Source organism: Branchiostoma lanceolatum, chromosome 11 (genome assembly GCF_035083965.1).
Source record: "Branchiostoma lanceolatum isolate klBraLanc5 chromosome 11, klBraLanc5.hap2, whole genome shotgun sequence".
NCBI lineage: Eukaryota > Metazoa > Chordata > Leptocardii > Amphioxiformes > Branchiostomatidae > Branchiostoma > Branchiostoma lanceolatum.
In genome coordinates this window covers 12956766-12984572 of record NC_089732.1, presented here as the reverse complement: position 1 = coordinate 12984572, position 27807 = coordinate 12956766, and the positions used below count along the sequence as shown (strand labels likewise).

Below are 27807 nucleotides of genomic sequence, written 5' to 3'. Positions count from 1 at the left end.
ACGGTCGCTCTTTGGGTGCGTTCTGACGAAAATAGTAGTGTCATGTCCTAAATTGACTTTGCTACGTTTCAGAATTGTCAAGTTCTCGCAAATGCAGTACAGATTTTTAAAATTGTATTTTCTGCTTTTTTTAAGATTTCAAACATACATGGGAAAATGAACAGTGATCCCGTCCTTAAGCGATACGCTTATATTAACAACACCACTACACAGTATATACAACATAAGAGAAAGAATGCACAACTAGCTGCGAACGCGCAAACAAAAGCATTTCCAATACTCCCAGAAGGAGGTCATTCTCCTTCCCGGAGTAATGACAGACATATAAGAAGAAGAAGAACGTACAGATTGTTGTTATGGTATGATAATCTCCCTAATTCGTTAGGAATTAATATGAAGCCAATAAGACATATGGCCTATATTATCTTACAAAGCAAATGCTGAAAATAGAATCATAAAGTCTTTATGGATAACAATGCACAATGACTCTCATCTGGGGAATACTTTGTTATTCGTACAGAAATAGAATTGTTTGTTTTCATCCATCTGTTTATACACGTTGCCATGGTAGTTTTCTCGTGGGAATAGCTCTATATTGTTAAAATAACTATTATTATTCAGATCTTTTATGCCAATTTATACTGTTTATCTATACTACCAGTCTCTTGGGGGAACGGGGCTTATTTAGATATTGGGGGATTACATTTAAAAAAAAAAGACTTCTATAAGTCGCGTGGCTCAAACGTGTTTAGCAGACACCTAAACACCAAACAACTTGTCTTACTTTGTATAATTGGCACTTTTGTTAGAAAATCCTCAGTGGAAATGACAGTATGACCAAAATTAAACCAAAACATGTTATTTAACAATTCTTTATGGATTTTTCTACAACTATTTCAGCAATTTGCATTAAGAATAAACACTTGTTTCATCAGTGGAGTATAGCATATGTTCTTAGTTTGTTTCCATTTTTATTGTTACGATACTATGTCGTTCATTTATGGTCCTTACGTTGAGAAATGTAGTATTTCCATGATGCCATTTAAAGAAGTCCAATTTCCCAACACATTTTATTCTGTTATCCGATCCAAAGATATTTTACAGTAAAGTAGTATAAGTTGATAGAATTTACTTTACATTTTCCCGGAGAAGGCATGTTACATTATACCGTGCGGAATCGATCATTGTCAGCGAGTGTACGTCATGACAGGCCCGCTTATATCCGGGAATCTAAATGGGGAACATAGCAGCCGGATCGCATGACGCTCATTCGGCCACTTGTAGGTCATTAGTACACCACAGGACTTGTATTCGACCCCTTCCTAAAAAACGATCCCCCAGCCGTCATTTCTTTCAGGAATATGAAAGAAAATTTGTGTATATTAGCTGCTTAATTTTCTTGGACAAATTTTACCTCTCTTCCTCTCTTGATCGTTCTGTGTTTCACTCGCTCTGTATCTCTCTTTCTCTCTCTCTCTGTCTCTCTCTCTCTCTCTCTCACACACACACACACGCAGACATACACACACACACACACATACACACACACACACACTGCCTCACTGCCTCACTGCCTCACTCACTCACTCACTCACTCACTCACTCACTCATTCATACTCTCTTTCTTTCCGATTCAATCTGTATCTCTATCTCATCCCGGTTTTCCCTGTGCATGAACATCTCTCTCGTGACCGGCCAACCGATTGCGATGACCACTAATGACCATATCCAATTATCATCCACAATCCAACAAATTATGATGTAAATGGTGTACGCTATTGCTCATATACGCATGGGGATTTCGGAGCGGAAATGAAAAATTGAAAATTCAATCACAAGAAGAATTTCAATCATACCTACGGTGTTTGAACGGGAGTAACGTGAGTGGGATGATTGCGTGGATTGCGTCAGAGGCGTGGCACTGACGTCAGAGTACGTCGATAAATTCGAATAATCAAAACGCAATGCGGGGCTAGTTATGTCAGGTTCAAGGTCACTCAAGGGGGAAGGTGCTTTTGAAATGGCAGAAAGTTTGTTATTTTCTGTAGATAGTATATGATTTTTGTACCTACTTCTATGATTTATTGCAATGTTGTAAAACTAAATTGGGCTATCTTCCATTTCGAGACATAATTTCTACAAAAAGCATCAGCTCTAAAGTAAACGCCGTACAGAATACTCAAGTTGACAGATATTATCTGTAATTTTGTAACAATATGTCAGATTATCAGACCACATCTAATTATTGGAGAATCGTGCCATTTAAGAATAAATTGCTGAGATCAAAACATTAGGTGAACGCCCCTGACTTCTTGCCCAAACCATTGCTATAGCGCTAATACAAGTCTAGACGTTTTTTTTCATCTCTCAGGGGCTTTTAACTATGATATGCTAGTATTACCAACAATGAATCAAACTGCGCATGCGCGGTTCAAACCGTAAGCGGGCTCATTTCCGTGGTTTCACCTCATCAGGTGATCGTCCTGGGAAAATTGCAAAGTCACGTATCAACCATTAGCAATCAATAGTCATGCATTACCAATGGTACCAGGGAATCTTCTAGACAATCTATTGATTGCACCCACCACGAAACCGTTAAAAGTGCATACGGGTGCAATATTGAATGGTCTTCATTTGCATGTTTTGCCAACAACTGTTAATCACAGTAGTTTTACTATCAAATCAAAGACCTAAGGTAAAATATCATTACCTGTAGTACTAGTGGTATATTGAAGAATGAATATATGTATATATTGTGTACTCCAACCTAATGTAATGTGCATGTCAAAATTTTTAATGTAACGTGCATATCATGCATGTGTATGTATAATTTAGGACTCCAGGAATATGTTTGAACTCTCACTACTGGAGGTCTTTCAAACAATAAACAACAAGAAGACCTACCCACATACCAAGTATGAAGACAATCCATCCAGGCATTCTCGAGTTATACTGTTTACGGGCGCGCACACACACACACACACACACACAGACACAGACACACACACACACACACAGACACACACACACACACACACACGCGCGCGCGCGCGCTGTGCAAAACATAACCTTCTCGGCGAAGGTAATAAACCTAGAGCGTTAATAGCGAACAAGGGTAGAGACAAAACATAAGAATCGATTCTACCATTAAATCTAGCGGTTGCATTATAACATTACAGCAAAATTGGTGGACATACTGCGAATATATATAATGTATACAAAGAGTGAAATATATGAGCAAGAAAGCAATTCGGTATGTTCTGTATTTGACTTATGCGCGTACGTTAAAATGCACATAACTTTCATATTATTACGTTTTGTATTTCCAATTGTAACTGTCACAGAAGAAAAATGTCCAGACTCCAGACCTTGCATGATGTACAAAATGACTAATGAACTTGTGGACGTACCGACTACTACATGTAGGTATCTAATACCAGCTCAGAAAAAAACAAAAAAAACAAAAACAAAAAAAAAAAGAGTCTTGAAGTAATAGAGCTACCAGCCCAGGACTGGCAATTTTTTTTTTCTTCTAGAAGAATCGTAGAGACTCGCTAGGCATCGATAAATCTTAACCAGACTCACCGGCCGAGTGGGAAAATTGTGGAAATCGGTCAAAACATGGTAGATAATTGGCAGGGTGACTGATCTTAGCTCAAATACCTCGATCTATATCGATTACATTGTTCTCCCCACCCAATACTACACCTCGGTGGAGTAAATACTTTAATTATATGCAGTCTATGGTCTGTTCTAGTTACCAAACGATCAGCTAATCTCGAGGATTAGGAGGGTAGCTTAGAGCTATATTAATGTAAAGAACGGTCGACGCTTTAGGCTACCAGGCGGATACGTTTCTTAGGCGATGGGATACACAGTCTTTTTGTGATGGACTATTATTCAGTTACAGCGTGGCTGGATCTTATTTCACAACAAACACATTGTTGAATACATTCAAACCACCTCTAAATGTCTGGCACACAGAAAAAGAAATAACATTGAAGGAAGAAAAGTAGTTTACCATGACTTTTATCTTCTGTGAAACTTTTTGATATAGATGCCGGCTAGAATATAACAAGCATATATCTCTCAACGTGACACATCTTATTATGATATCCATATACAAGAACATGATACGAATCACGAGGTATGCAGGTATCGTTCGATTTCGCATCATCTTTACAACACCAAATGAGAGTCACGCGTTCTGACGGTGTGTCTCTTTTGTGCCTTGTGATTGGCCAATCCGACGTAGGTGGTGTCCCTAATCAAGCGCTCTGATTGGCTAGCTGGGACGTCCCGTGGTTTTGAAGCATGGGATTAGACCCTCTATATTTAGACGCCGCGTCCAGCCAAAGCCGGTCTAGTCATATAGGTTAACTTAACTGTTGTGAGCACACGGAAATTTTCCAGTGGCTTTGAAAGCTTGCAAGTTGTTCATTCGACGTTTTCTTCAAGATTTGTCCAAGAAATTTGCGAATCAACGCCTAAGACAGACTTCATATTAAACGGTGAGTCCACGTTATTCGATATTTTGTTTGAGGCCAAGCGGTCGCCATGACATGCCGGCTTCTGGACACGTTTTTATCGATTTTTTCTTCTTCTGCAGTGCGGTAACGGATCAGAACAGTATTACTGTGAAGTGCATACAAGTCGCCGGTTCCGTACTGTTCTCATTTTATCCATTGTATCCAAACTTTTGTCTCTCCCCTGGTTTTAGCCATTTGACCCAGATTTTAAAAGGTTACGTCACTAAGTGGGGCTAGGCGCTTAAATCTACTGACCATTCTCAAATTCTGTCTCCTGGTAAAATGTTTTACTAGTTTAGACCTTGTATGCGTTGACTATCTTCTATAGTGTCAATGTATACCACATATAGCGTTACTGTAAGCTTGAATTCTACACGAATAATAACCTACTAAAATCTGGATAAACATGATGATGATATATGGTGTGTGCTTGAAGTTTAGCGTTACAGACGTGGCAAGAAGAAAACGTTGATTTTTCAATATTTTAAAAATCTGAATCGGAAGCGACGAGTCCGTTTACCTATTTTCTAAAAACCGTGTGTCCCTAAAGTTGTCCCCAAGTGATGTCTACCTAACGCCCACATGAACAGAAGTTCCAACGTGGCGTGGTGGTATAACTGTTGTTTCAAGCGTAAATTGTTGTGATAGGGGGCTTTAAAGAAACACATGTAGACGGCATGCGAACTGGATTTTTAAAATGTACTCCGTGTATTTGCTAAATTCCTGTGTCTTTCTCCCTTTTGAGACTCTATTTGTCCTCTTAAATCTAAAACACGATTGTTGCTCTGTGTTCTTTACTGTTAAACGCTAGACTAGAAGAAAAATGATTTGTTGTATAAGCTCTGTAAAAACAGATTTGTGTCACGAATTGCGGATTTAACACACTTGTGGCGTACACCTTATCATATCATCTATATGTATAGCTATAGTATACAGCGGGGCCTTTTGATGTTTATGTTTAGTTACGGAAATTCCATAGTGAGTCACTGTAAACAGAACATATCCTTAAATTGGAATCATGACGCTAAGTGATATCCCCCGTCACATGCTTGATTGTTAAAGGCGTTGGCATTTAGCCAAATAAAAGCGACTTCTTTGTTAACTTGTAACGGCGCCTTGCCAGCTGGTCTAGTGCCAAATGTATTTACAGTGAAGGTATTCCCCGGTATTGTGTTGCCAAGAAGGCTATGTTTTCTGTGCTTGTGGGTGTGTTTGTTGGTAAATAGTATGATTCGAGAGGTTGTGGATGGATCTTTAGCACAGTTGGTAGATGTCGTCAAAATGAGGGACGAGTTCGCATTCTAGCGGCTTTCTATGACACTGCAGCAGAACCTCCGGTTTTTGCCAAGTTCTCAACGTGCTATGGTCATGATTTTGGGGTGACAGGTAGCTCTTGGTGTCGGGAAGAAGTGCTAGACTTGGGCCCCCTAGCAGCTTTTTTTTAACTGCAGGGGCCTTTATTTGTTGGAGACTGTTTGCAATGTTTGGCAGTGTTTTCAAATATTCGACTTCATGTTCTTGACACATTTGAACAAAGCGAGTCTTGTTAGAGTTGGAAACGTTAACCAACTACTGTATGCACGTGACCCCCCTTTCTTAGTTACTTGACTTAGTGTCGCCCACGAGGATACAATTGCAAGCCATCATTCAGCAAACTAAGGCCACATTTGTTTCTAGGCGCGCTCGTTTGAAGCTCTTTGGCAGGAGTCATATCAATAAGGGACCACTCTACATATATTACTGCTTTTAACTGTAACATATCGCACAGGATTTTTCTCCATATGGCAACCCATAAGAAAAACAACCATTTCTAACGGGCTACTATTTCTATGACAGCCTGCCTTAAGGACGTACGTAGGTATGTCTCGGTCAAGTGCTTGTACTTGACCCCGAGACCTCGTCGTTTGAAGTGGAAGTCAAGACGTCTGTGAAGTACGTGACCGAGATAAGACGTCGGCAGGCGTTCTTTCAACACAGACGTCTTCGTCGGACCAACCTCCTTGGACGACTAACTGCGAGTCTTGTCTCATCTGGCGTTTAAGTAAACGATGTACTCGAATGGAAGTGTGCGAATGTTGCGTCCACAAATATTTGAGGAGTGACCATTTTTGGAGTCTTTCCAGCATTACGTAACTTTACACAGAAATTGTGAAAAGGGCAAGCATTGAAGTTGGGTCAAGTTCTGAATGTATCTAAAATATGCTATAACCGTTCACATACTATATAATATACAGCAGCCTTGATAAAGCCGATTCAAATTATCATATATTTCTTTAAACTAGTCACTAATGTTTCCCAAAACGTGGCAAGTGCAAACAATATGAAGTAAACCAATTGCAAACTGGACCTCGATGTGTGATTTAGATTAAGGAAGGGGCTGGCTACAATTATAAGGTATCGGGAGCATAGCAGAAAAATGATCAAGGCGCCCATACATGTAATGTTACATGATGTAGCCTTAAGTATCATTCTGATCACGTATACAGTGTATGAGTACTATGACCTTGGATTAGATGTTACCTTTCAAGGCTTTCCACGCGAGTTAAGGACTTACAGCAACTCAAAGGCCCACCTAACACGAACTTGATCTCAACCAACCCTTTAACAAAGTGGACAAATCGTTTTAGATTCGACAGTCTTATCTCAATTCTTTAGTTCAGTGGCCCCTGCTTTTTTTTCAGTCTAAGGGGTATCCAAACACAAAGAACTCGGTCAGTTGTAAGCCGGCTAAGAGACAAAGCCGCCATAATACTTAGGTGGTTGACATAAGGTCTGTACTAAACAAAAGTCCTCTGTTTTGGCGACCGTCTACCGATACAACTGACCTAATTGAAGATAGGAAGAAGGTCATTTTTTTAAGCTTTTGGCAGGCCAGACTTTCTGCATAAAGATTTTGCTGATAATGCATGTCGAAGATATGGCAGGTGCAAAAATTGTGAAGAAAAATTGTTACTGAAACGTATCGCTAACGCTTTGTGTTAGCGTCAAGCCTTATGCAATTTGATATCTTTAGACTGATAAAATATGGCCAATTACAGTAGCTATAAATCTTCCTGCAACAAAAGAAAAATGGCCCCAATCTTGACCATGAATGGACAATCCCCGGTTTGGAAATTTTCCACCACGTGAAGACGGGTGCAGGTGATACCATTCCACAAGGTTGGACAGGGAGGGGCAGGTGTCAAATATTTTTTGCTTCAAATGTCAAATATTTAAAAATTCAAAGGTGACTTTTCCCACAGTATCGTATACAAATTTTTGCTACAATTTATGATAATCGTGCGATGTGCTAGTGAGATTTTTGCTAACATTGTTCGGATATAGAGTCAAGACATTTTACAATTTGTCACATTTATAATACTACAATACAACACGGGGCTAGTCATGGAACGTTTTATCAACGTACTAAAAGGAGTGTACTGAATAGTATCGTTGTAAAGTGACCATAAAACAATCATTTGCACTTGGAATACCCCCAATCCCCCCCTCCCCAACATCTTAGCATGGTATACGTGGGGCCTCAGACTCGCTTGAAACAAAACGCCGACCCACATTTCTTAAGTAGTCGCCGCTTTACAAACTTAAGGATATCCGATTCAATAACCATTCACTCAAGAATGACAAAGACAAATTGACCAGTACCAACAAAAGCGTCGGTTTATTAGCAGCATTGTTTCGCTCGGGCTTTTTTTAGGTGGAAGTCCGGTGGCAAAATTTATGTTCTTCCCTCAGCAAATGTGTTTAGAAAACTAGAGGCTCCATGCAGCTTACAAGTACATGTTTCTGTACCAGCACGCTAAGGTAAGTAATGGTCCTTCAGTCTGGTGGGCTGACTACTAGCTTTTGTATTGTTGTCAACTTCTGTCGCTAGTTTGTCTTTGAAGTCGTGAATTTGAGCTTTCTTTCGTGTGTGCGATCACTGAAGGTTACAGCGGAAGTTTGGTTAGAGCACGTTTCATTGCGCGGTAGCGGGACTTCGTCAGATTTGCAATCTGTCAAACTGTCGTGCTTTTTCTGTTTTGTTTTTCATAACCTCGTCTGTTTGTTTGTTTGTTATTTGTGTGGTCATTAAACCTTACCTACAGTGTGATGATAAGTAAGCCAAAATGCTTTCAACATTTTAATATTCTTCTTGCTATAGAGACGTTTTGCTAGCAAGTGGCTTCTGACTAAGTCTATTCACATATATAAATGTATAGTCGCGACTTATTACCTGTCAATGAACACAGTGAAGGTATGTTTGTTGTCATGGCTGTCATGCGTGACCTTCGCATTCTTCAAGGTCAACAGGTGCACGTAGGCGCCAAGTTTAGCACCGTTGGTAACATTTGCACCTGCGGGCTATACGTTTTGCACCTGCTTGTCATGAAAGTTATAGTCTTTCTTTGCGTTTGGGGGCCGATCAAAATGATCTGTTTCTAACGTTCCCTTGCCTTTTATCACTTGAAACGTCTCTACTTTATATTCTATGCATTTGCTATTTTTTCAGGCAAAACAGACTAATTCAATGAGGTCACGTATTGTTCCTTGATCTACTAGTATTTCTAACATTCTGTGGTTCACGTTTCTTAATCGTCTGAATCTTTCCCCGACAGTTGTAATAGGTTGAAGATTTTTATGTGATCCACTCATAGTTTGATTTCCGATTGCTAACTTGTTACATACATATAATATATCATATACGAAGTTAAACGTCAGTACATGTTGGAACTATAATGTTAACGTTCCGTTATTTGAGTAGCTGTCTCGCATCACCTTACCTCTCACAGGGTATTATCATTGGCTAATAATAGACTGGAACAGTCCCCTATGGCCTAGGTGTGTCAGGATTGGGATTATTCATTGGGTAGTATGAACTAGGAAGAGGGGCATCCCTTCTCCAACGCTACTGTTTGTTCAGTTCAGTACATTTGAGGTCTAGACTACCCTAGTCGCCTATGATTTTCAGGAACATCTAGGATGAAAGCTACAACATAATGGAACGCGATGATCCTTCACAAAGATATAAGTGAGCAGGTGCATATATAACATGTTTGTTTTGGGCCATTTTTATCATGTAACGTTGCACTCACTGCTTTTAGAAAAAGATCATTTTACTAGGTGTCGGTACGATCATTTTACACACACTGCAGCTAAAACGTGAAACAAATTACTGGTTACGCATGTCGTCTAATAAATCTACATGTACAAAAAAGGAAAGCTCGTAACCAAGGTTACGGTCCGTATCGGTACACGAATCGATCGCTTGTGATCCGTATCCGGCGCCTCTCTCACGCCACCTTTGAATTGACCAATCGCTGACAGACACATCTAGATGCTGACTATAGTACTATATGTAACACGGCAAGAATTTTGTTTGCGAGAAGTCGGGTTTTATTTTTCACGAGAAAATAATGCTGAGAAGCGTGCTTGTTTTAGCAGACGGCTAGTACAAAGGATGTAGTCTTAGGAAAGTCTGGTAAAGTGGCTGTGATTAAATATTTGGCAAGTGACGTATTAGTGTTCGTTCGAAGGAAATGTGGTCATGAACTCACATTACACCGGTCACATTGGCATGCTAGTATTTACTTGGAAAGCCAAGAGATATCTCGGATGTTGATCGCCCTAAAGGGAAAACAGATCCTGGACTAAACGAGGAAATAAGTGTCACCAAATATCGTGTCTGCGCCACGAGACATACGTCACTGTAGCCACACTCATACCGACACCCAGGCCACACCCCCTCCCTGCCCTCTGCACGTGATACCCAGCGGACTGTGGCGGAACATGTCATAGCGACGTGGAATCGTCCAACATTCGAAATAAATGTCGTTAACAACAACAGAAAGAAGAAACGGTTAAAAGAACAAATTTTGCTACTTATAGGTAATGTTTGTATGGTAAAAAAAAAGATTGCATCTTTTTCTGTGGTGATTTTGTAGGTTATAAGATTTGTAACATCCCTGTTAAGAGTTGGTCTCGCCCATGTTGGCGAGCCCACTACCGGCCTTTTTGTGTGGCATTTGGGGAAGCGTGCGTCACCATCACCCCATGTGTTACACCCTGGAAACCGCCTCAAATATCGGATATTTACACTTCTCCCGGGAAGTTTGAGTCAGAACAAGAGCGTCCCTCGCAGGGAACACATCTGACCGGCATTTCGGACGACAGGATCGCGGTTTCTCAGGTAAGGCCCCACAGGTTTGGGGAAAAATCGACACTTAATTGATTAGGGGGGACGCGGTGTTCGCTAAGTGAAGCATGTGAACAGGACTGAATGGGCCATGTGCTCTGGCCTTTCCCTCTCTATACATCCGCGTTCATTATGAATTTTGACCATAGTATTTTTACTAGATCCACGATAATCATGTAAAAGAGATCTGTGCAGAAATGTATGTTTTAGACACGTTGGTATGTATGTAATAGTAGATATAGCTTCCCTGTTCCCCCGGGCAATGTGACACCAAAATGACCCTTATCGTCTGATTTTTGTTCCTGAGGAAAATCGACAAGTTTGTCTTCTTATCTTACTGATTAAATCATCGTGTTGATCAAAATCCTTGCTCTGTTTGTCAACTAGGCACTTATCTATCGCTGAGTAAATTTCATTGGATAGAGCAAATAAATGATTTAGACCGGTTGATAGAAAATGTTGGAGCCCCCCTCCCCCATGTTCTGTTAGCCATTGCATTATGTTACGTGGAACGTTCGGTAGACATTTTTAATGAATGAAAATAGCACATTATTTTTAAAAACATTTGTCTGACTTTCTTGTTTGACAAATTAATAAGGAGAAGGAATTGATCAGAAATATCTGAATTTACTTATAAGATTATCATAGCATGTTGTTACAATTAAGAAAACCGAACATAGCCTAGATAATTAGCATAACATAACATTGCTGTTCGATGAAATGAAATAAGCCTGACATGTTTCTTCCTTTTCGTACAATGTTTAGCCCTTTTCACTTTAGTCAAGGATTTTCTTTTTTCCCCCGTACGTATACTCTCGTGTTCAGACAAAGAAGGGGGTAGTCCAGAAAATATTGTGTGAAAATCTTCGTGTATTTTATCGACGGTTTGTCCAACAATTTTCCTTTTTGAATTGAGATTATGTGTTTAAAGCGTTTGAAATTTTCATGTTGGCCAATGGTCTGAATTCCATTTTGTGTGAAAATGTCTGAATTTTCGATGTAAAAATCGTTGTAATTTTTTTCTATTATCTCTTTGTATGGATGAAATATCCCATTTCACACTTGAGTCCACAACTCGGGGGCGTGTTGCAGGCGTGCTTCACGGTAAAAACGCGTGATGAGAGGAAGTGTTCCTTTTGTGGGGTTTGTCCCGACTTCCGTACCGCTGGTAATATGATATCGCCATACCCTATTCAACGGGGCATTGTGACCCGAAATTCCCACCATTCCCCTGTCATGAGAGTTGCATGCGCCTTGGGAATGGCCAACACGCGTACGGTACGATATATACATCCGCGAGGGAATACGGCACCACGTTAGCCTGAGTACCAGCCTTTTAAGCTTCCGCACGCTACCCAAGCTCCGCTGCCGGTAGCCTCTACCAGGCTCCACGGGACGCTGGAAAGATAGTAGAAATTTGCCAAACTGTACTCCCTGGCCAGCTAATTCCTCTGACATGTTACCCGTCTATTTGGCAAATTTCCAACAGCTTTCCAGCGACCTGGTAGAGGCTACACTGCCGGCCAACGGAAGCTAAAATGGCTGGTACTCAGGCTAGCACCACGTGCCCTTGAAAGAATAGATCGCATTCAAAGGGACGCCGACAGCTCAACGTTAAAATGCTAGTGAGTTTGAGTTAGAATAAAGACTGTTGTTTCTTGGGAGGTAAATTATTTCGAACAGGTCGTCACTTTTAGAAAACCGAGCAGTCTTTACTTTTGTTACAAGCACCCCCGAGTCATTTTTGATTCTATTTGGACGACGCCGGAACAGATATAATGAGATAGCTTAAACAAGGCGACTTCTATGTTCCTTCAAGTAACCCCCGCAGTCTTTAAGGAACTCCTGCAGTCCTTAAGACGTGACCTGTGTTTCTTAGTCACACATCGTACGTCTTCCTATACCTATCCTGCTTGCGCAAGCAAAATGTTACAAAATTATCATTTGGAACATTCCATTTGAAGAGTTAACGAGCGTGAAACGCGATTTTTCCTTCAAGTGAAAGAAAGGGAGTATGTTGAAAAGTATGTCAATTGACAGATTCTAATTGAGAGGGATGGTTTAAATACATCTAGTCTGACTGGTATGCCCCCTAGGTCCACAGGTTTTTTTGTCTAATGAAAAAAATATAGTTTTACCTAACACAAGTGATTACCTTAATGATCACCTTGTTTTTACGGCGGTTTGCTGTGAACGCATAATTTCGCTAGCACTGAAGTACAGACTTGCCTTATTCGGTATGTGGTTCAGGTATACAGACTTGTGAATTCTCACTATGTATGCGAAACTATGCCATAGCCGCAGGCGTAGCCCTGTCCCGACATCACACCACCACCACGCCACCTCAGACACCCCGCCAAATTTGCACGGCGTTTTGTACTTGGCTGTCAGACGACGTTTCGCGCCCGCCACTTCATTTTTGGCTCATGTCTGTGAGGAGAATCGTCAAACATGCATGGCGCGGGTGCTTTCAAAGGTGTCCTCTTCTTTTGAATCTATTGATTGACTAAAAGTGGCGTCGAATGGTTGAAGTCACGGGTTCCTGGCGTTCCTTGATAGACATTGTGTCCTTAAGAAAGGTACTCCATACGATGTTCCTCACTAATTCACCTAGTATAGGTACCCGGCTTCGGTTCGGTGGTTGGGTGGGAGGGGGGGGGGGGGGTAAAAGTCGGTGAAAGAAGAGGGATAGGCTCCTCCTTCCAATACGATGTCTTAAACAGGAAATACTGGAGTGGAGACTAAGCTTTTTGAATGCTCCAACTTAATTGAGTATGACTATGTGTGTATGTATGTAGACACAGTGGATAACAACCCAATGCCGCTACAGCCTCAAAAAGGTTATGTATTGGAACATTGGGAATACCATGTACATGTCCTTGCCTAGGTGACATTCATTAGTTTGATACATCTCAAATTTTCGCCTTTTGGCGTCTGATTTTTTCATAACTCCTTACAAAAGAGAAATCACACGTACATGCACCTCTGTCTCGTTTTCTCTAACGTTAGGTCGGGGTCGCCTTGTACGTAAACCAAGACGTGTGGACAAATTTACACGCGGTACGGTACTTCAAACATAAAAGGGTCGTTAGATTAAGGTCAATGTGCCATAGGTTATATTTACTAGATCATTCCATTGGAACAAGAGGGGTGGATCTGCAATTTGTAAACCTTTAGTTTGTCGTTGTAGAAAGGTTTTCAAGATGCTACTGTCGGCTTCTCCTCCCTACTTTTATCAAATAGAATAATTAAGCGCAAAAATGCTTCAAAGAATCGCCCCATACATTCAGATCGCCTGTAATTGGGAAAACACTTCAACTCCGACAGTGTATATGCTTAGTCAGGTATGTTTGTCAAGAACTCAGATGACGTGGCTTTAAGATGTGGAGACAAGTTGTCACTGTTTTAAGATTATTTCTGTTTGACATTCCATCTTAGGGGTGGCATAGCTATGCTAGCGAAATGCAACAGCAAGGACTTGTATTCAACTCTTATGTGTGTCCTTTTATTCATGATATTAGTGGAAATTACGATGTATTTTCCGAGTGTAGGCTAGTAGTTTCTTTGTATATATGAGGGGCGTTAAAAAGTTGGAATGTTCTTCCAAGAACCTTGAAGGCTTGATATTGACAATGATTTAGCTCAGCTACATGTATACACATGAAAGGCGCATTTGTTCGTCTTGTGTTTTCTTACCAAACTACTCAGGCGTCTGTTTTTGACGACGTTTTTTTAACGGACTGGCACTTTAAAATGGCCTGATCTTTGAGGCAAACATGTTTCCACCAATCAGGCTCGCTTTAGCTTTAATGTGATTAACTCAGCACTTTTTATGGTACATGTACACGTAGACATTTATATAGCGTCATTTCTGTATAAAGTGCGGTGCACGACTGCCGATATTGCCTGCTATCAGGACTTCTGTGCTATTACGGTATGGGGTTTCTCAATTGTATAATTTGTATTTATAGTTAAACGGATTGAACGACAGTTTATAACCAACCAATAGGGCTCGACCGTTGTATTCAAAATGTTCGATTCCAAGCTCCAGCTCGATTCAACCGTTAGAGAAGAGACATTTTCGTACATTTGAGGCTTAGAAGTTTGTTGATAATACAGTTTTGCGTAGTAATTAGATCAATGTTTGAATCTAAGTGGTATAGAAATGTGCTGTAATGTCAAAAGGTAAGCCTAGGTCATGTGTGAACGTTAAAGATAGCCCCGCCCACTAAACCGCAGCGAGCAAATTCCGCCATAAACTTTACGTAACCGTTTCCTGCCGCCTTCCTTTGACGAGTTTTGATATCTCTAGAGTGTACTTCAGTGTGGGAACTGTGTGTTGTACGTTGACATTTCCTGTGCCGGGGGCTCATGTACATGCACTGTCCGTAGATCCTAGATTGCGCACACACCACCTCAAGTGGTGCGGTATTGTTTAGGAAGTTTGCCAAAGGTGTTTAACTTCCGATACATTTCCGCTGAAATACACCGGTACCCACCCAAGTGTCAAGGGGACAACATACGAACTAATAATTCTATGCCTTATACATGTACAACATAGGGGCAGGCCAACATTGAATACGCAGTAGGTCTCTCGTTTGGTACTAATGAACTATTCCCTTAGTATTCCTCGTCTTTTGTGTAATAATTTGCATTGAACTATTTCAAAGCACGGACTAATGTGGTTTTAGTGATAATTTGTAGCACACAGAAGTTGACGTGTTTTTTGTATGTCCATGCAGGTTGTATAGTTGACGACGTCGTCCCCAGGACCCCCAGAGGCGCTCTCGTCCCCACCGCCCCCCTCAGCAGCAGAAGAAGATCATGTCGTCTGTTTGCCTCACCATCGCGTTCATCGTCACGTGTCTACTGTCCTTGCTGAGCTGGGCTAAAGGTACGTGACGTCAGCCTCATTTACATAACCGTCACCTTTTAACCAACAGCAACATTATCTTATATACAGAAAATAGCTAGCATGATGATACTTAGTGGGGGGTGATTTTTGTTACCGTTGAGATTTGCCTTATCAAAAAAAATTTAGATCAAAATCTCTCATATCAATCAACATGTCCATATGATGTAGGATGGGTGCGTAGGTGGTTAAGGGTTAATTGTCGCTGTTTGTATAATATAATTTTTCTCGTGGGAGTAACCTACCTTTTGGTAGATTTTGGACCACTTTAAATTCTACCATCCAAACAATGGGCCTAGAGTTATGATTGAGTACATTAGTCGCACGTTGTACAGTTATTATATTTGACATTAAAGTTGAACCATTTCAAATCATCCCCCATCTCGATTCGCGATTTATTTCCTAATGTGTCATGATCCATTTACCACATTCAGCCAATGGCATCAACGGATTCCTTATCAAAAGAAGCCTTGTCCGACCCATACCCTTCGAAGCAAAGAAATTGGGAATAGAGATAGATCTAGAGCTTTGTTCCTAGTGCCTGCTGGACAAGGCTATAGCTAAGATATCTGCTTCTCTACTCAGCTAGTGTCGCACAGCAGACATCACGTCGGCTGCCTGCCCCAGCCGACCGGCTCCATTTCTTCCGACCTCGCCGACGGAAGAGCCTCGGCGTTGCGGCTGGGTTCAGAAGCTATCGTACCATTTTTCGACTATACATACAAGAGATATACAATGTACATATCGATATAAGTTTTTCTGCAAGATTTTATGTTACGAAAGTTCACCAACTTGAAAAAATTATGTCAGTCACATAAATATGTGCAGATTTGATCTCATATAAAATGACTCCTGGAGCCGTATATCGTAAAAACAAAATGTACTGAAATGTCTCGGTATCTAAAAAAAATAATTTTGCTCTACATAATGTTCATTGCTGATCCAGACTGGTTTTATAATATTTGCCAAATTAAGCTCACAAAATTTGGTCCTGTCTGTATAAGAAACTCAAACAACACAATGATGAACGAATTTTAACATTGGATCAATTATATGAGTTATATATAGGTTAATCTAAATCCAGTGGGAGATTTATATATGCTTTGTGTTAACAATGCGAATGCTTTGTTTGAACAACATGAACACCTGTTTGCTTTGTTGTTGTGCAGGTGAGCGTCAGGTGAGAAGTAGCGGTGCGGCAGGTGCCCAGGAGAAGTCGGTGTGTTACGGCAGACTTGGCTGTTTCAGCAACGCGCCGCCATTTTCTTCCGACATCCCCCTTCCCCAGCCCAGGAAGAGAATCAACACCACCTTCCATCTGCGCACGCGCAGTAACCCCATCAAGAGCCACGTCCTGAAACCCGGCCGGCCGGAGACACTGCGCAGGTGCGAACTCATAAGAAAATGTTCAATCAGTCAAAGAATTTGTCTTGACGAACATTACCTATTTAGAGTGTCGAAATGTGTTTTTATTGGTCCAACTACATCTCCTTGGCTCATTTATGAAAAAAAACAACGTCTGTAGATATTTTCTCCGCCTCAATTGTATCACAAAGTTAACGTGATACATAAACACGTACAATGTGGTTGATACAAAAACAAAACTGTTTTCAAAATTTTAACTTTTAACTGATATGGTTTTCACAACGGTTTTTGGATTCATGCTTCCGTCTAACACAGTATCATGATAATCTTCACTTCTTTTAGACACATTCAAGACCAAGCAACACGTAGTGTAAATGTGAACTCTTGACTTCCAACAGGTCAAACTACGAGTCTGGCGTGATGACCAGGATCATACTACACGGATACAGCATGTACGGAACGCTAGAACCGTGGATCAACACCATGGTACAGGCTATTCTAGCTAAGGACGACTCCAACGTCATCGTAGTGGACTGGCTAAAGGGTGCAATGGCCACCTACTCTCAAGCCGTAGGGAACACCAGACTTGTCGGCGCCGAGGTGGCTAACCTTGTAAAATGGTTAATGGTAAGACGCTGTTCATTTACCCCCTCTATCGGTTGAGTTTGGTATTACAGTATGGGCAAGGCATATTTTGAAGTAGACATGCAGTACCATTTATATTTTCTACAGGTATTGTGACATGTATTTCTTTTGTCGTAGTTGTTTTGTTAACGGCATCAAATGTTTTCTTTCACCCCTTCTATCGGTTGAGTTTGGTATTGCAGTATGTGCATGCCATATTTTGAAGTACATATGCAGTACCATTTATATTCTCTACAGGTATTATGACATGTATTTTTTCTCGTAGTTGTTTTGTTAACGCCATCGAATATTTTCTTTCACCCTTCTATCGGTTGAGTTTGGTATTACAGTATGGGTATGCCATATTTTGAAGTACATATGCGGTACCATTTATATTCTCTACAGGTATTATGACATGCATTTCTTTTCACGTCGTTGTTTTGTTAACGGCATCGAATGTTTTCTTTCACCCCTTCTATCGGTCGAGTTTGGTATTACAGTATGGGCATGCCATATTTTGAAGTACATATCCAGTACCATTTATATTCTCTACAGGTATTATGACATGTATTTCTTTTCTCGTAGTTGTTTTGTTAACGGTATCGAATGTTTTCTTTCCAGGACGAAACGGGAAATCCTTATGACAGTTTCCACATCATCGGTTTCAGCCTGGGCGCCCAGGTTGCTGGGTACGCCGGAGACAGGCTGGGCGGACGCATCGCTAGAATATCAGGTAAGGACCGATGTTAGAAATGGCGTTTGCCTCTCTTAGTGCACTACTATTGATCTCTAATTGCAAGCAGAGGTTCTACTCTGACTGGTTTTTGACGTAATGTTAGGCGTTTTTGTGAGGCCTTTATTTGACGCGATTTCAGGCGTTTTTGTGGGGCTTTCTATTTTGTCCCGCTTTCTTTATGAGACTTAAAGAAATCGGAACAAAATAGAAAGGCCCACACAAACGTCTGGGGTGTACCTTTGGTGTAGTGGTCTGCGCTTCTGTTACTTACCACATCTGGTTCAAATTACTTGGAACCAGAAGGCCCGAGTTCAACTCCCGGGTAGGACACCTCTGGACAAGAGGCGCATTGAGTCATACCAAAAACTTTATAAAAATGGTACATACTTATGAACAGTATGGAAGTTTAACACGCTTCACTGTCAGTGGACTAGCCCCCTGCTGCAGTGACTGTACCACAGTGTGGCCCAGAGCTATGAAACGGGGATGGGCACTGCCCTGTACACCTTATGGTGTGGGAGGGTCTTACCTTTTAACTAACAAAAACGCCTAAAATCACGTCAAAAACCAACCTGAGCTGAACCTCTACTATGCCACCTAGTAGTCTTTAAAACTCCCCACTTTGCGATCTATTTACATTTTACATTATAGTAAGCTGTAGTTCTATAACAACTTGTTTTTTATGATAACGATCTCCATAATTTTTCAGCCGTGGACCCGGCCAATCCAGGGTTTAAAGACACCGATCCCAGAGTGCATCTGGACCCGAGTGACGCCAAGTTTGTTGACGCCATCCACACGGACGGAAACACGCTCCTAGGAGTGGGGCTCGGTATGAAGGATGCTATTGGACACGTCGATTTCTACCCGAACGGCGGGAACGATCAACCAGGGTGTGACATGGCCTCCTCATCCGAAGGGTCCTTCATTTATCGTAAGTTGTCTTCGTCTTTTATGGAACCATCTTAAAATTGTCTTCACTTCATTTACATATCAACTCAGAGTTATGGTTTGAGACGTGGCAACTTTAGTTTCTCATTTAGTCTCAGTGACGAAAGGTTACAGATGCTGTCTGAAACGTCTGACAATTTCCAAAATTTATCCAGTTTCTTGGGTATCAGCTACCTTATTAATCCCAAGTTGGCTAGTTTTTACAAAAACATTTTTTTCATTTCATCAAATAACGGTCTCTTTTGACTTTGACGTCTTAAAAAGAAAAGAAATAGCTCTGTATTTGCATGTAAATGGTTCTAAATGTTTATTGTGTCCTTTCAGAATTAAGTGTGAGTTTTTCCTGCGACCACTTCCGAGCGGCCGACCTGTACATCGCTACAATCAACGCAACCGACGGGCCTCTGCAAGGCTATCGATGCGACAATTATGACAGATTCCGCCAGGGGACGTGCATGAGCTGCAGGGGAAACAGGTGCAGGAAGATGGGCTGGGACGCCGAGAGAGTCCCTCATCAGGAGCGAGTCAAGTTCTACCTACAGACGACAGCAGAGGATCCATTCAAAGGTAGAATGTCGCCTCAGTACTTTTGAGACGTCTACGGATTTTTCACTTATTCTTTAGTGTAGTGAAATCTTTCACTTATCACAGATGGAAGAGGCATTCACATCCCCATAGAGTAGTACTGTAACGTCCCTTTGTTATTTTTTGGCATTGAACGTGTAGTAAATATGATTATTCTTTATCTACAGTGAACCACTATCAAGTGAAGATGCACTTTCGAAACGTCTCCCGGGCGAAAGAAGTCGACGCCAAGCTGTATCTACAACTACGAGGGCCCGAGGGAGAAACTGAAGAAGTCCCGTTGAAAGAGTGAGTAAAACAATTATGTTGTAAACCACACTCTGATATGTAGCTCTATTTTATGTCAGAATCGTAATTCCTCAGACTTTCGTTTGGATACAAGAATAAAGCTGCTTTGACAAGACCTTACTTCTCAGTTCGTTTATTGATCTGCGATGTTAAATGTGTTTTTTGTTTGTTTTAACAGGGGGAACCAGGTACGCATAGTTCCTGGCCATTCGCAAAAATTTCTCTTCTCAACGCCGACTCACCTCAGCAAGGTCGAGTCTGTATCCTTCCGCTGGGAGGAAGTGACGTCATCGTCGTCATCATGGTGGTTCAGTTCGTGGTTCGCCGATGAAGAGGAGGACACGGGAGTGAAAACTTTGCACGTCAAGTCTATCAAATTAAAGCCAGGGGAGGCCGACGTACAAACTAGGTAAGATTCATGTCTTTTTTTCCCAGTATTATCATCTCTAGACTCATAGCGTTTCTTGTAATAGTTTGTTGGATACGATAGACGACGTCAGGGTCTTCGTCGTCTGTTAAAGAGTTGACTAATTTTGGGACAGCACCAGCACCAAAAATGCTCTATTAGAATGCCTGACATAGCCTGGGTGCCATCCTATTTCTACCGGGGCTCCTACATTCGCTACCCTAAGAGATAGTCTGGGATCGCTTGGGTAGCAAATGTAGGAGCCCCGGTAGAAATAGGATGCCACCCAGGCTATGCCTGACATTCTAATAGAGCATTTTTGGTGCTGGTGCTGTCCCAAAATTAGTCAACTCTTTAACAGACGACGAAGACCCTGACGTCGTCTTCCATAGGAGGGAGGAGTGTGAATAGTTGAAGATCGGATCTCGTTATGGCTTCTCCTTCTAGCTTGAATGATAGCTTGTTCTTTCTACCCTTTTACCTGCTGTGTGAGGCTACTTTACAACTCCCTTCCCCCAGCCCCCTTCCCTCCATTGGTTCACTGAGCGCACTTGAATGTTTTGTATCTCAATCGTAATTTCGAAAAAAAAGGCTTGAAACTTCAGCTTTTATCATACCTCACAGCAATATGTCCCAGAGCAACTGTTCTAGTAAACGCCTACGTCTCGTTTAACATCTTTATCGTAATTTCTATGGGCTTTTCTGATACAATCCCGCTGCCCATTAGACGGCGTGGAATCTAATCATCCTATCAATTGCATAAAAACAGCGGTGCTCTAGTTGTAGACCGTTATCTTCTCATGCCAGACGCGTAGTGCCCACAAGGGGTACAATCGTTAATGTTCGTTATTTACCGTTATCTTTTGAATTCGCAAGGCCACGCCATTAGCCTTGTTTCATCCGACACAAGTGCCGTTAACCACTATGCATCGGTTCTGCGCCAATCAGACGCCAGAGTTGTAACGGTATTGATTTAAAAGAAAGCAACCTGAAGCCCTAGTAACGCCAAGAGCACACATCTTAATGTGGTTTTATTGGTCACATCACTGCGTTATGATTGCGTTTTTGGATTGTGTGTTTAGTTTTTTTCTGTTCATTTTTCAGATCGCACTATTGTCTGTCACGCCCTCACCGTGGGATTCTTGCCAAGGATGCAAAGACGTTTAGAAGCTGTATACGTCGTGCGGCCTGACAGGTAAGAATTATTTCACGTTCTTTTTATTCAATTTTCATACAAAAAAATACATATGGCGCAGGCACAATAATCAAAATAAATCTTTGACACAAAATAAACACATCTCCAAAACTACTAAACGGAGACAAAATCATACAAGTTACGAAACTATATGCACGGAGTAGGTAAGAATTATTTCCGTGAATAGTTTCATCTAGGAAATAAGTTCCTGTCAACTTGCGGTAGTCCTTCTGCTACCATATGTTTAGTGCCTTGCTGACTGGCTCTGCTTGTCACTGCATGCTAGGTGGCGCTGCAGTGCGAAAAAGGTGGTCACCAAACGTGATGAGGGGGGGGGGGGATACAAGCTTAGTCACGTTTGGGAACGCATGCTTCCTACTGCAACGCCACCTTGTGGCGAGAAGTAGTACTAGTCAGTATTGCCACAAGGAAGGTAGCAGAAGCCAGAAGGTGTACCAAAACTATATAATGATTTTGTAATTGTGTACAAAGAATTGATAACCAGGTATTATCTTACCATGCGTTAATTTTTTTTTTATAACTTTATTTTGTGAATTATGTATTTCAGGTTGAACTACCTAGGGCGAGACTTACTCCCGTCATCAAGAATAGTGACGTCATCGACCCATAGTCAAACGCCGCCATATCTATTTATAGATTTGTATATATATTTTGGTACTGTCATATTTATATATCTGCTTTTTAAGGCGGAACTGCATCGAATAAGAATATTATGTATATAATCCGCTATTTATGAAACGGTTTTCAGAATGTTTTACAAATAATTTAAGAGATCGCTCGTTGCAATAGTTGGCGCTTGCCGTTATAGCTTTATGTAGTTAAACGTTTCTGAACGTTGTAATGTTCAAATTTTGAATTGTGATCACGTGAGTTCGTGTCCGTGTCAAGTGTAACTGTCACTTTGTGTTTCTCAGGCTTTATCGCAAATAAAATGATCTGTTACGTGAAGTTTGTGAACAAAATGTTTTTATGTGTGTGTTACAAATGGGTGAGAATGGTGTGGATTAAAATGATACATTGTTTGGAATGGATAGACATTGTTCTTGTGCACAAAGGTGATGAATTAGATCCTAAATCTTCGAAAAAAACAACAACAACTTTGTCTTGAAATGACAGACATACGCCATTATTATCATTATGATTTATCAATTAAGAAATAACGTTTGCCGACTTATTATCAGCCCATACATTTTACAAATTGAATGTTACATTATGAAATCTAACGAATGATTGAACATACAGTCTACCATAATTATAAATTCTTTCTTTTTGTTCTTTCACTTGTTCTCCCTTCCTTCCATATAAGGCTTTGCTCAGTAGCATCTGCTTCCCGATAGTCATTTTCATTTGACGCATGCAATTTGATTTTGAAGCTTCTACGGACGATTTACAGTATGTTCGCAAACTTCTTTTGGAAACGGAAGAAAATTGATGCACGCACAGATGTCATCTATACAACCAAGTCAGTGTGGCTTTACTCAAACGTCATCTTTTACAAAGCTAGGCAGGCTAAAGACTACCTAATTACAGTTTTCCGTAGCGAAACCTTTGTTGGATCCGTTGGCATGTGTTGTGGCCGCCATCTTGAATTGTGACGTCACAGGGTCGCCATACCATTTTTGGGAGGGCTGATTTTTGGTCGTTAGCGTTCTCTCTATTTTTAACAAATCGGCACACAACTATCACACATTCAACTCAAATAAAAAGAAAACCTCAATACCAATTCTTATTGATAAAAAGACTCCGTAATCGCTAAACTAACCTGGCAAACCTGAAGTATATGTAGCGCAAATACTTAACTCTAGTATGATTTGCATTCGGCATGGTTCTAATTACGTGTCTGCGTTACCGACCGCACACATCAACTTCCGTCTCCGGGCGTCAGGAAGTTGTTTACCGACGGAGCGAACAGATTATTACGGCAAAACGGCGTCCTAACAAAACATCTGCGTCATGCGGAGCTATTAACGGAAAATATCAACTCCATTCAAACCAGGTAAATTATTACTGTGATGGCTTGGTTGCCGGGTTGGAGTCTGAAGTCTTTTGTGACGGCGTTTTCAGATCTTCAAACCTAAGAAATGTAGATCTGAATTGATAGTTGAAACCACGTGTCCTACATATTGTCAATGCTTTCATCCAAAGTCTCTTTGTGTTACTTGATATTAGCCTCAAGACACGGTTGGCAATATACATGTTATTTTTGTGTTAAGGTTGCTAAGGATAACTGAAAAAAAAAGTTGTTCAAAAAAATTTCTCTTGACAACGTATACGCTGCGACCTCTGGGATATAATAACGGGCATGTTCTGAAAAATATGATATTTGAAACAGGATTTTAGTTGATTTTAGGAATACTTTCAACATCTACTGGTTTGTATAGTAGTGAGATGAATAAGAGAAACACGTTACGGCGACAATATAATCAAAATGTCCAATTAGCAACAGTTCATTAGTTGATTCACTGAATGCATGAACACATAAACATACACAAGCATATTCACAAGAAATCCGTTCTCTGATTATTAAACGTGATTCCCATTATATAACGTTACTTCGTTTGGGCTGAAAGGGACTGTATTTTACAGTCCACGTTTCCCTAAGGCAATGCAGTCGTTTTATGAATGAAAATAGCACCGTCCTTGCTTGCGTTTATACGTAATCGAATTTGACGCCAGGAAAGGGATGCAATATCACGGTCTATGTAAAACGTGAATGATTCGTGGATGATATTGTCTTTCTTTTATAGCAACAAGCTTTAAGCGTGGTCACAAATGTATATAGAAGTCGCAGACAATAGAAAGCGGCAGAAATGGGCGTCCCGTTACAATATTTCACGTGAAATCACAATATTCCATTATCTAAAAACAACTAGTCCTTTGATGCGATTGTCTACAAAAATGCAATACATCATGCGGGGACGGCTCATTATATATACGTGTTGGAGGTGCCACTGTAGCTTCTGAAAGAATGATTTTCTCGCGAACGTTAAATTTCCTTGGTAGAAAACACTGTATAAAATCTGAAAGCATAATTCTAGCGTTTGAGAAGACGAGGAAAATGTAGAAATATTTGTGGCTTACTGTTATCTTGTAGTATAAGATATAAATGAATGTATGAATGAATGATTTTATTTGCACAACAATTGCAGCGGTGACAATGTATGGCAATGTACAGATAACCTAATTAACAATCTAGGTGTATTTTCCGCAATTCTAATTACTACTTTATCATATCAAATATAATCTACAGTGATAACCAAACGGAACTATTCTAGATATCACATTGTATATTTCTAGGCTACTTTGCGACTTAACGTTTGTCAAATCTCATTTAGGAATAGTACAGTTTCTTTTTTGTATAGCGTTATGAATGTATTGGCCTATGTGAATAGATAAGGAATCTGGGCAAGATATAAGGGGACCGCCCCCCCCCCCCTCTAAAACGGAGGGCGTGCGTTGCTGTTTCGTCGGGAGGAAGTGACGTCACCAGAACGGCGGGACTGGATGCCAAGCGGTCCTCGTAGTCTCCCCGGGGTAACCGTCTGCCGCAGACTCTCACCACAACTACACCCCCTGCCACGACTCCTACAGGACGACACCCCCCCTGAATCTCCCCGTACCCCCTCGCGAGGGACAGTTCGCGGTGTTCCCGCCAATGGATAGCAGGACGCGATGACCGGAGGGCTGTCACAAAGGTATGGGAGCAGGTAAAATCCGTTTTAACCACTATCGCATCTGTTCGGAATGTTTATATTCTCACCGCACGCATGTACGTACACCCCGTATGATATCCCTCCAACAACCTACAAAGCTTTAGGACTAAGCCTCCGGCAATGCAATCCGTCGACATACAAGAGATACCCGGCCTATAGCATCATATAGACGGCATCCATAATTTATCGTAAATGGATAAATAATTTAACAAGGCCTGCGAAATGAACGAGGTAGGCCCTGACACCGCAGTTAAGTTCACCGTTGAACTCGAGTGTATTTTCCCGCCTTTTGAAAACACGGGTAGATTATATAGTGAAGGTACTGGCATTCCAAAACGTACAACAGTCTACTACCTTAGCTTTGTCAAAATAGTAGACATGATAAGACTGCGTTTTCCCTGATAGTGGCATCTGTACCGTGTATCTGCTAAAGGGGCCCTGCGGTTCAGGGAAAATTGGTTTAGGGGCCATCCTTTTGTTGGGTTCGATCGATAACCTTGACCTGTGTGGGCTAAGGTCTGTCGCAGCACTTGATTACTGGCACCGTATCCTGGTGAAAATTCTCTCCTCTATCGCCAGAAACACCGTGTACATCAGTAGGGAAGAGACTGATCGCGAGAGGGCTTTGGGATGATTTTGTAGACGCCGAAACACTACACAAATGTGTACACACATCAATCTCTCTGAAAGAGATAGCAGTCATCTTGCAATTTAGTACCATAAACAGGCTTAATGCATCTCGACTTCAGAGGTGTCATTACTATATATAGAGAGGACCTAGAGCTACCGACCTCAGTGACAAAGAAAAATGCAGACGATACAATATTTCCTCCGGTTTTGAAGGTGCGTAGTGTTTGACAATGCGCTACGGGGGTTGGTTCACGCCCATCTTCATTCACAACTCGGAGCTCACTCCCATGTACGTGTGTAGAATACCAGGGTGGCGAGAGAGAGAGAGAGAGAGAGGGGTAAGCTAGTCTTGTACCAGCCCATCGTAAGCTTCCAGAGATGGCCTTGGGATTGAGAGTGATGCCCGCCCGCCCAGGTCAATCAACGCACTCCATGGAATTTTCACGGGGTTGGATTTAGTAATACATAGATCACAAGGGTAAGGCTATAACCGGAAAGAGCAGTTTAAGAAAAAATAGTAAATGTGTAACAGTGGGGTTCAAACGCTGTTTGAACCTCCAACTGACCAGTCTAACTGCTCTAGACCTTATAGCCTAGTGGTTAAAGGCGTGCGGCCTGTGGACTTGCGGTCCCGGGTTCGATCCCCGGGAGCAAAGAGTCTGTTTCTACTCGCCTCTTGTGTTTCAAATGCTCAGTGGAACTGGTCGGGTAAAACGGCCTTATACTGGGCCCGTACTGTTGTTACCAGGCTAGTGGTAACCGTACAACAAGACATATAACGGCCCGTCAGATCGTTTCAAGATGGGGGATGTTATTGGATAGCTGGACATTTTTACCGGCCGAGCCTGATGTGATGCAGATGGCTTTGGCGGCGGAATCGATTTTCGGCCTGGACATCGTCACCATCACTCTCAGCTAACGGACACACACGCACACGCGTTCTGCGCGTGCGCGACCACCTGATTATTAAAAGCCCACCATAACAACAACGTGTGACGTCATACCGAGACGTGTCGTCATCAATTAAAAACAACATCATTATGATTGTCCGATAAGGAAACTTAAAAACCCGACCATAAAAGTCATTATCCAGTGACAATAGGTGGATTGGTGCATTTCTGATATTTCTGACTTCCCCATACAATAGCCATATTATGTTCCAATGTTTCGCTATAAAATGACGTCCGCTGTGTATTCATAGTATTGACCTATTTAAACGTATCAAGCATAAATTATCGATTTTTCCAGCAATGAAGCTATTTTCTTTTCAAAGATAGAAATGTTTTACTGTAACGCTCACGACAAGGATAAAAATGTTTCTAATTGTAAGCGCTAAAACCTTACATTTGAGGTGTAGAATTGGCTAGTTGTCCCTACTACCCATTCATGATCATTCATAAACATAAGACACGGGTATGACGTGTCCTACTGGTCAGTTACATGTTTTCTCACTCGGAGTCGTGGTGGTAACTGGCATCACGGTAGATATCGTGGAGGTAGCATCACGGTGAAAATCGTGGAGGCAGCATCACGGTAGATATCGTGGAGGCAGCATCACGGTGAATATCGTGGAGGCAGCATCACGGTGGATATCGTGGAGGCAGCATCACGGTGAATATCGTGGAGGCAGCATCACGGTGGATATCGTGGAGGTAGCATCACGGTGAATATCGTGGAGGC

The 27807-nt window shown here is 41.4% G+C and overlaps 2 protein-coding genes across 3 annotated transcripts in view; both read left to right on the top strand.

Moving 5' to 3' along the window:
- Positions 1-15457: 15457 nt before the first annotated feature.
- Positions 15458-22088, top strand: LOC136444820 (pancreatic lipase-related protein 2-like). Its single transcript, XM_066442564.1, has 9 exons — positions 15458-15595; positions 16783-16999; positions 17377-17605; positions 18224-18335; positions 19048-19272; positions 19614-19856; positions 20042-20162; positions 20341-20571; positions 21673-22088. Exons 1-9 carry the CDS (start codon positions 15526-15528, stop codon positions 21758-21760), a joined length of 1536 nt encoding a protein of 511 aa, XP_066298661.1. The 5' UTR covers positions 15458-15525; the 3' UTR covers positions 21761-22088.
- Positions 22089-25252: 3164 nt separating this feature from the next.
- The window catches only part of LOC136444692 (voltage-dependent calcium channel beta subunit-associated regulatory protein-like), a 36131-nt gene continuing 33576 nt past the window's right edge, over positions 25253-27807 (top strand). The window contains exon 1 of one of the 2 annotated variants that reach the window (XM_066442380.1): positions 25253-25479. The gene's annotated coding sequence lies outside the window, so the exon portion shown is untranslated. Of the gene's footprint in view, positions 25492-27807 lie in introns of both variants that reach the window. The other variant, XM_066442381.1, reaches the window with a different exon arrangement.

Coding starts and splice junctions, on each gene's coding strand:
- LOC136444820 (XM_066442564.1), top strand. CDS start 15,526: ATGTCGTCTGTTTGCCTCACCATCGCGTTCATCGTCACGTGTCTACTG. Junction 17,000..17,376: donor CGGCCGGAGACACTGCGCAG/GTGCGAACTCAT, acceptor GACTTCCAACAG/GTCAAACTACGAGTCTGGCG. Junction 20,163..20,340: donor GAAGAAGTCCCGTTGAAAGA/GTGAGTAAAACA, acceptor TTGTTTTAACAG/GGGGAACCAGGTACGCATAG.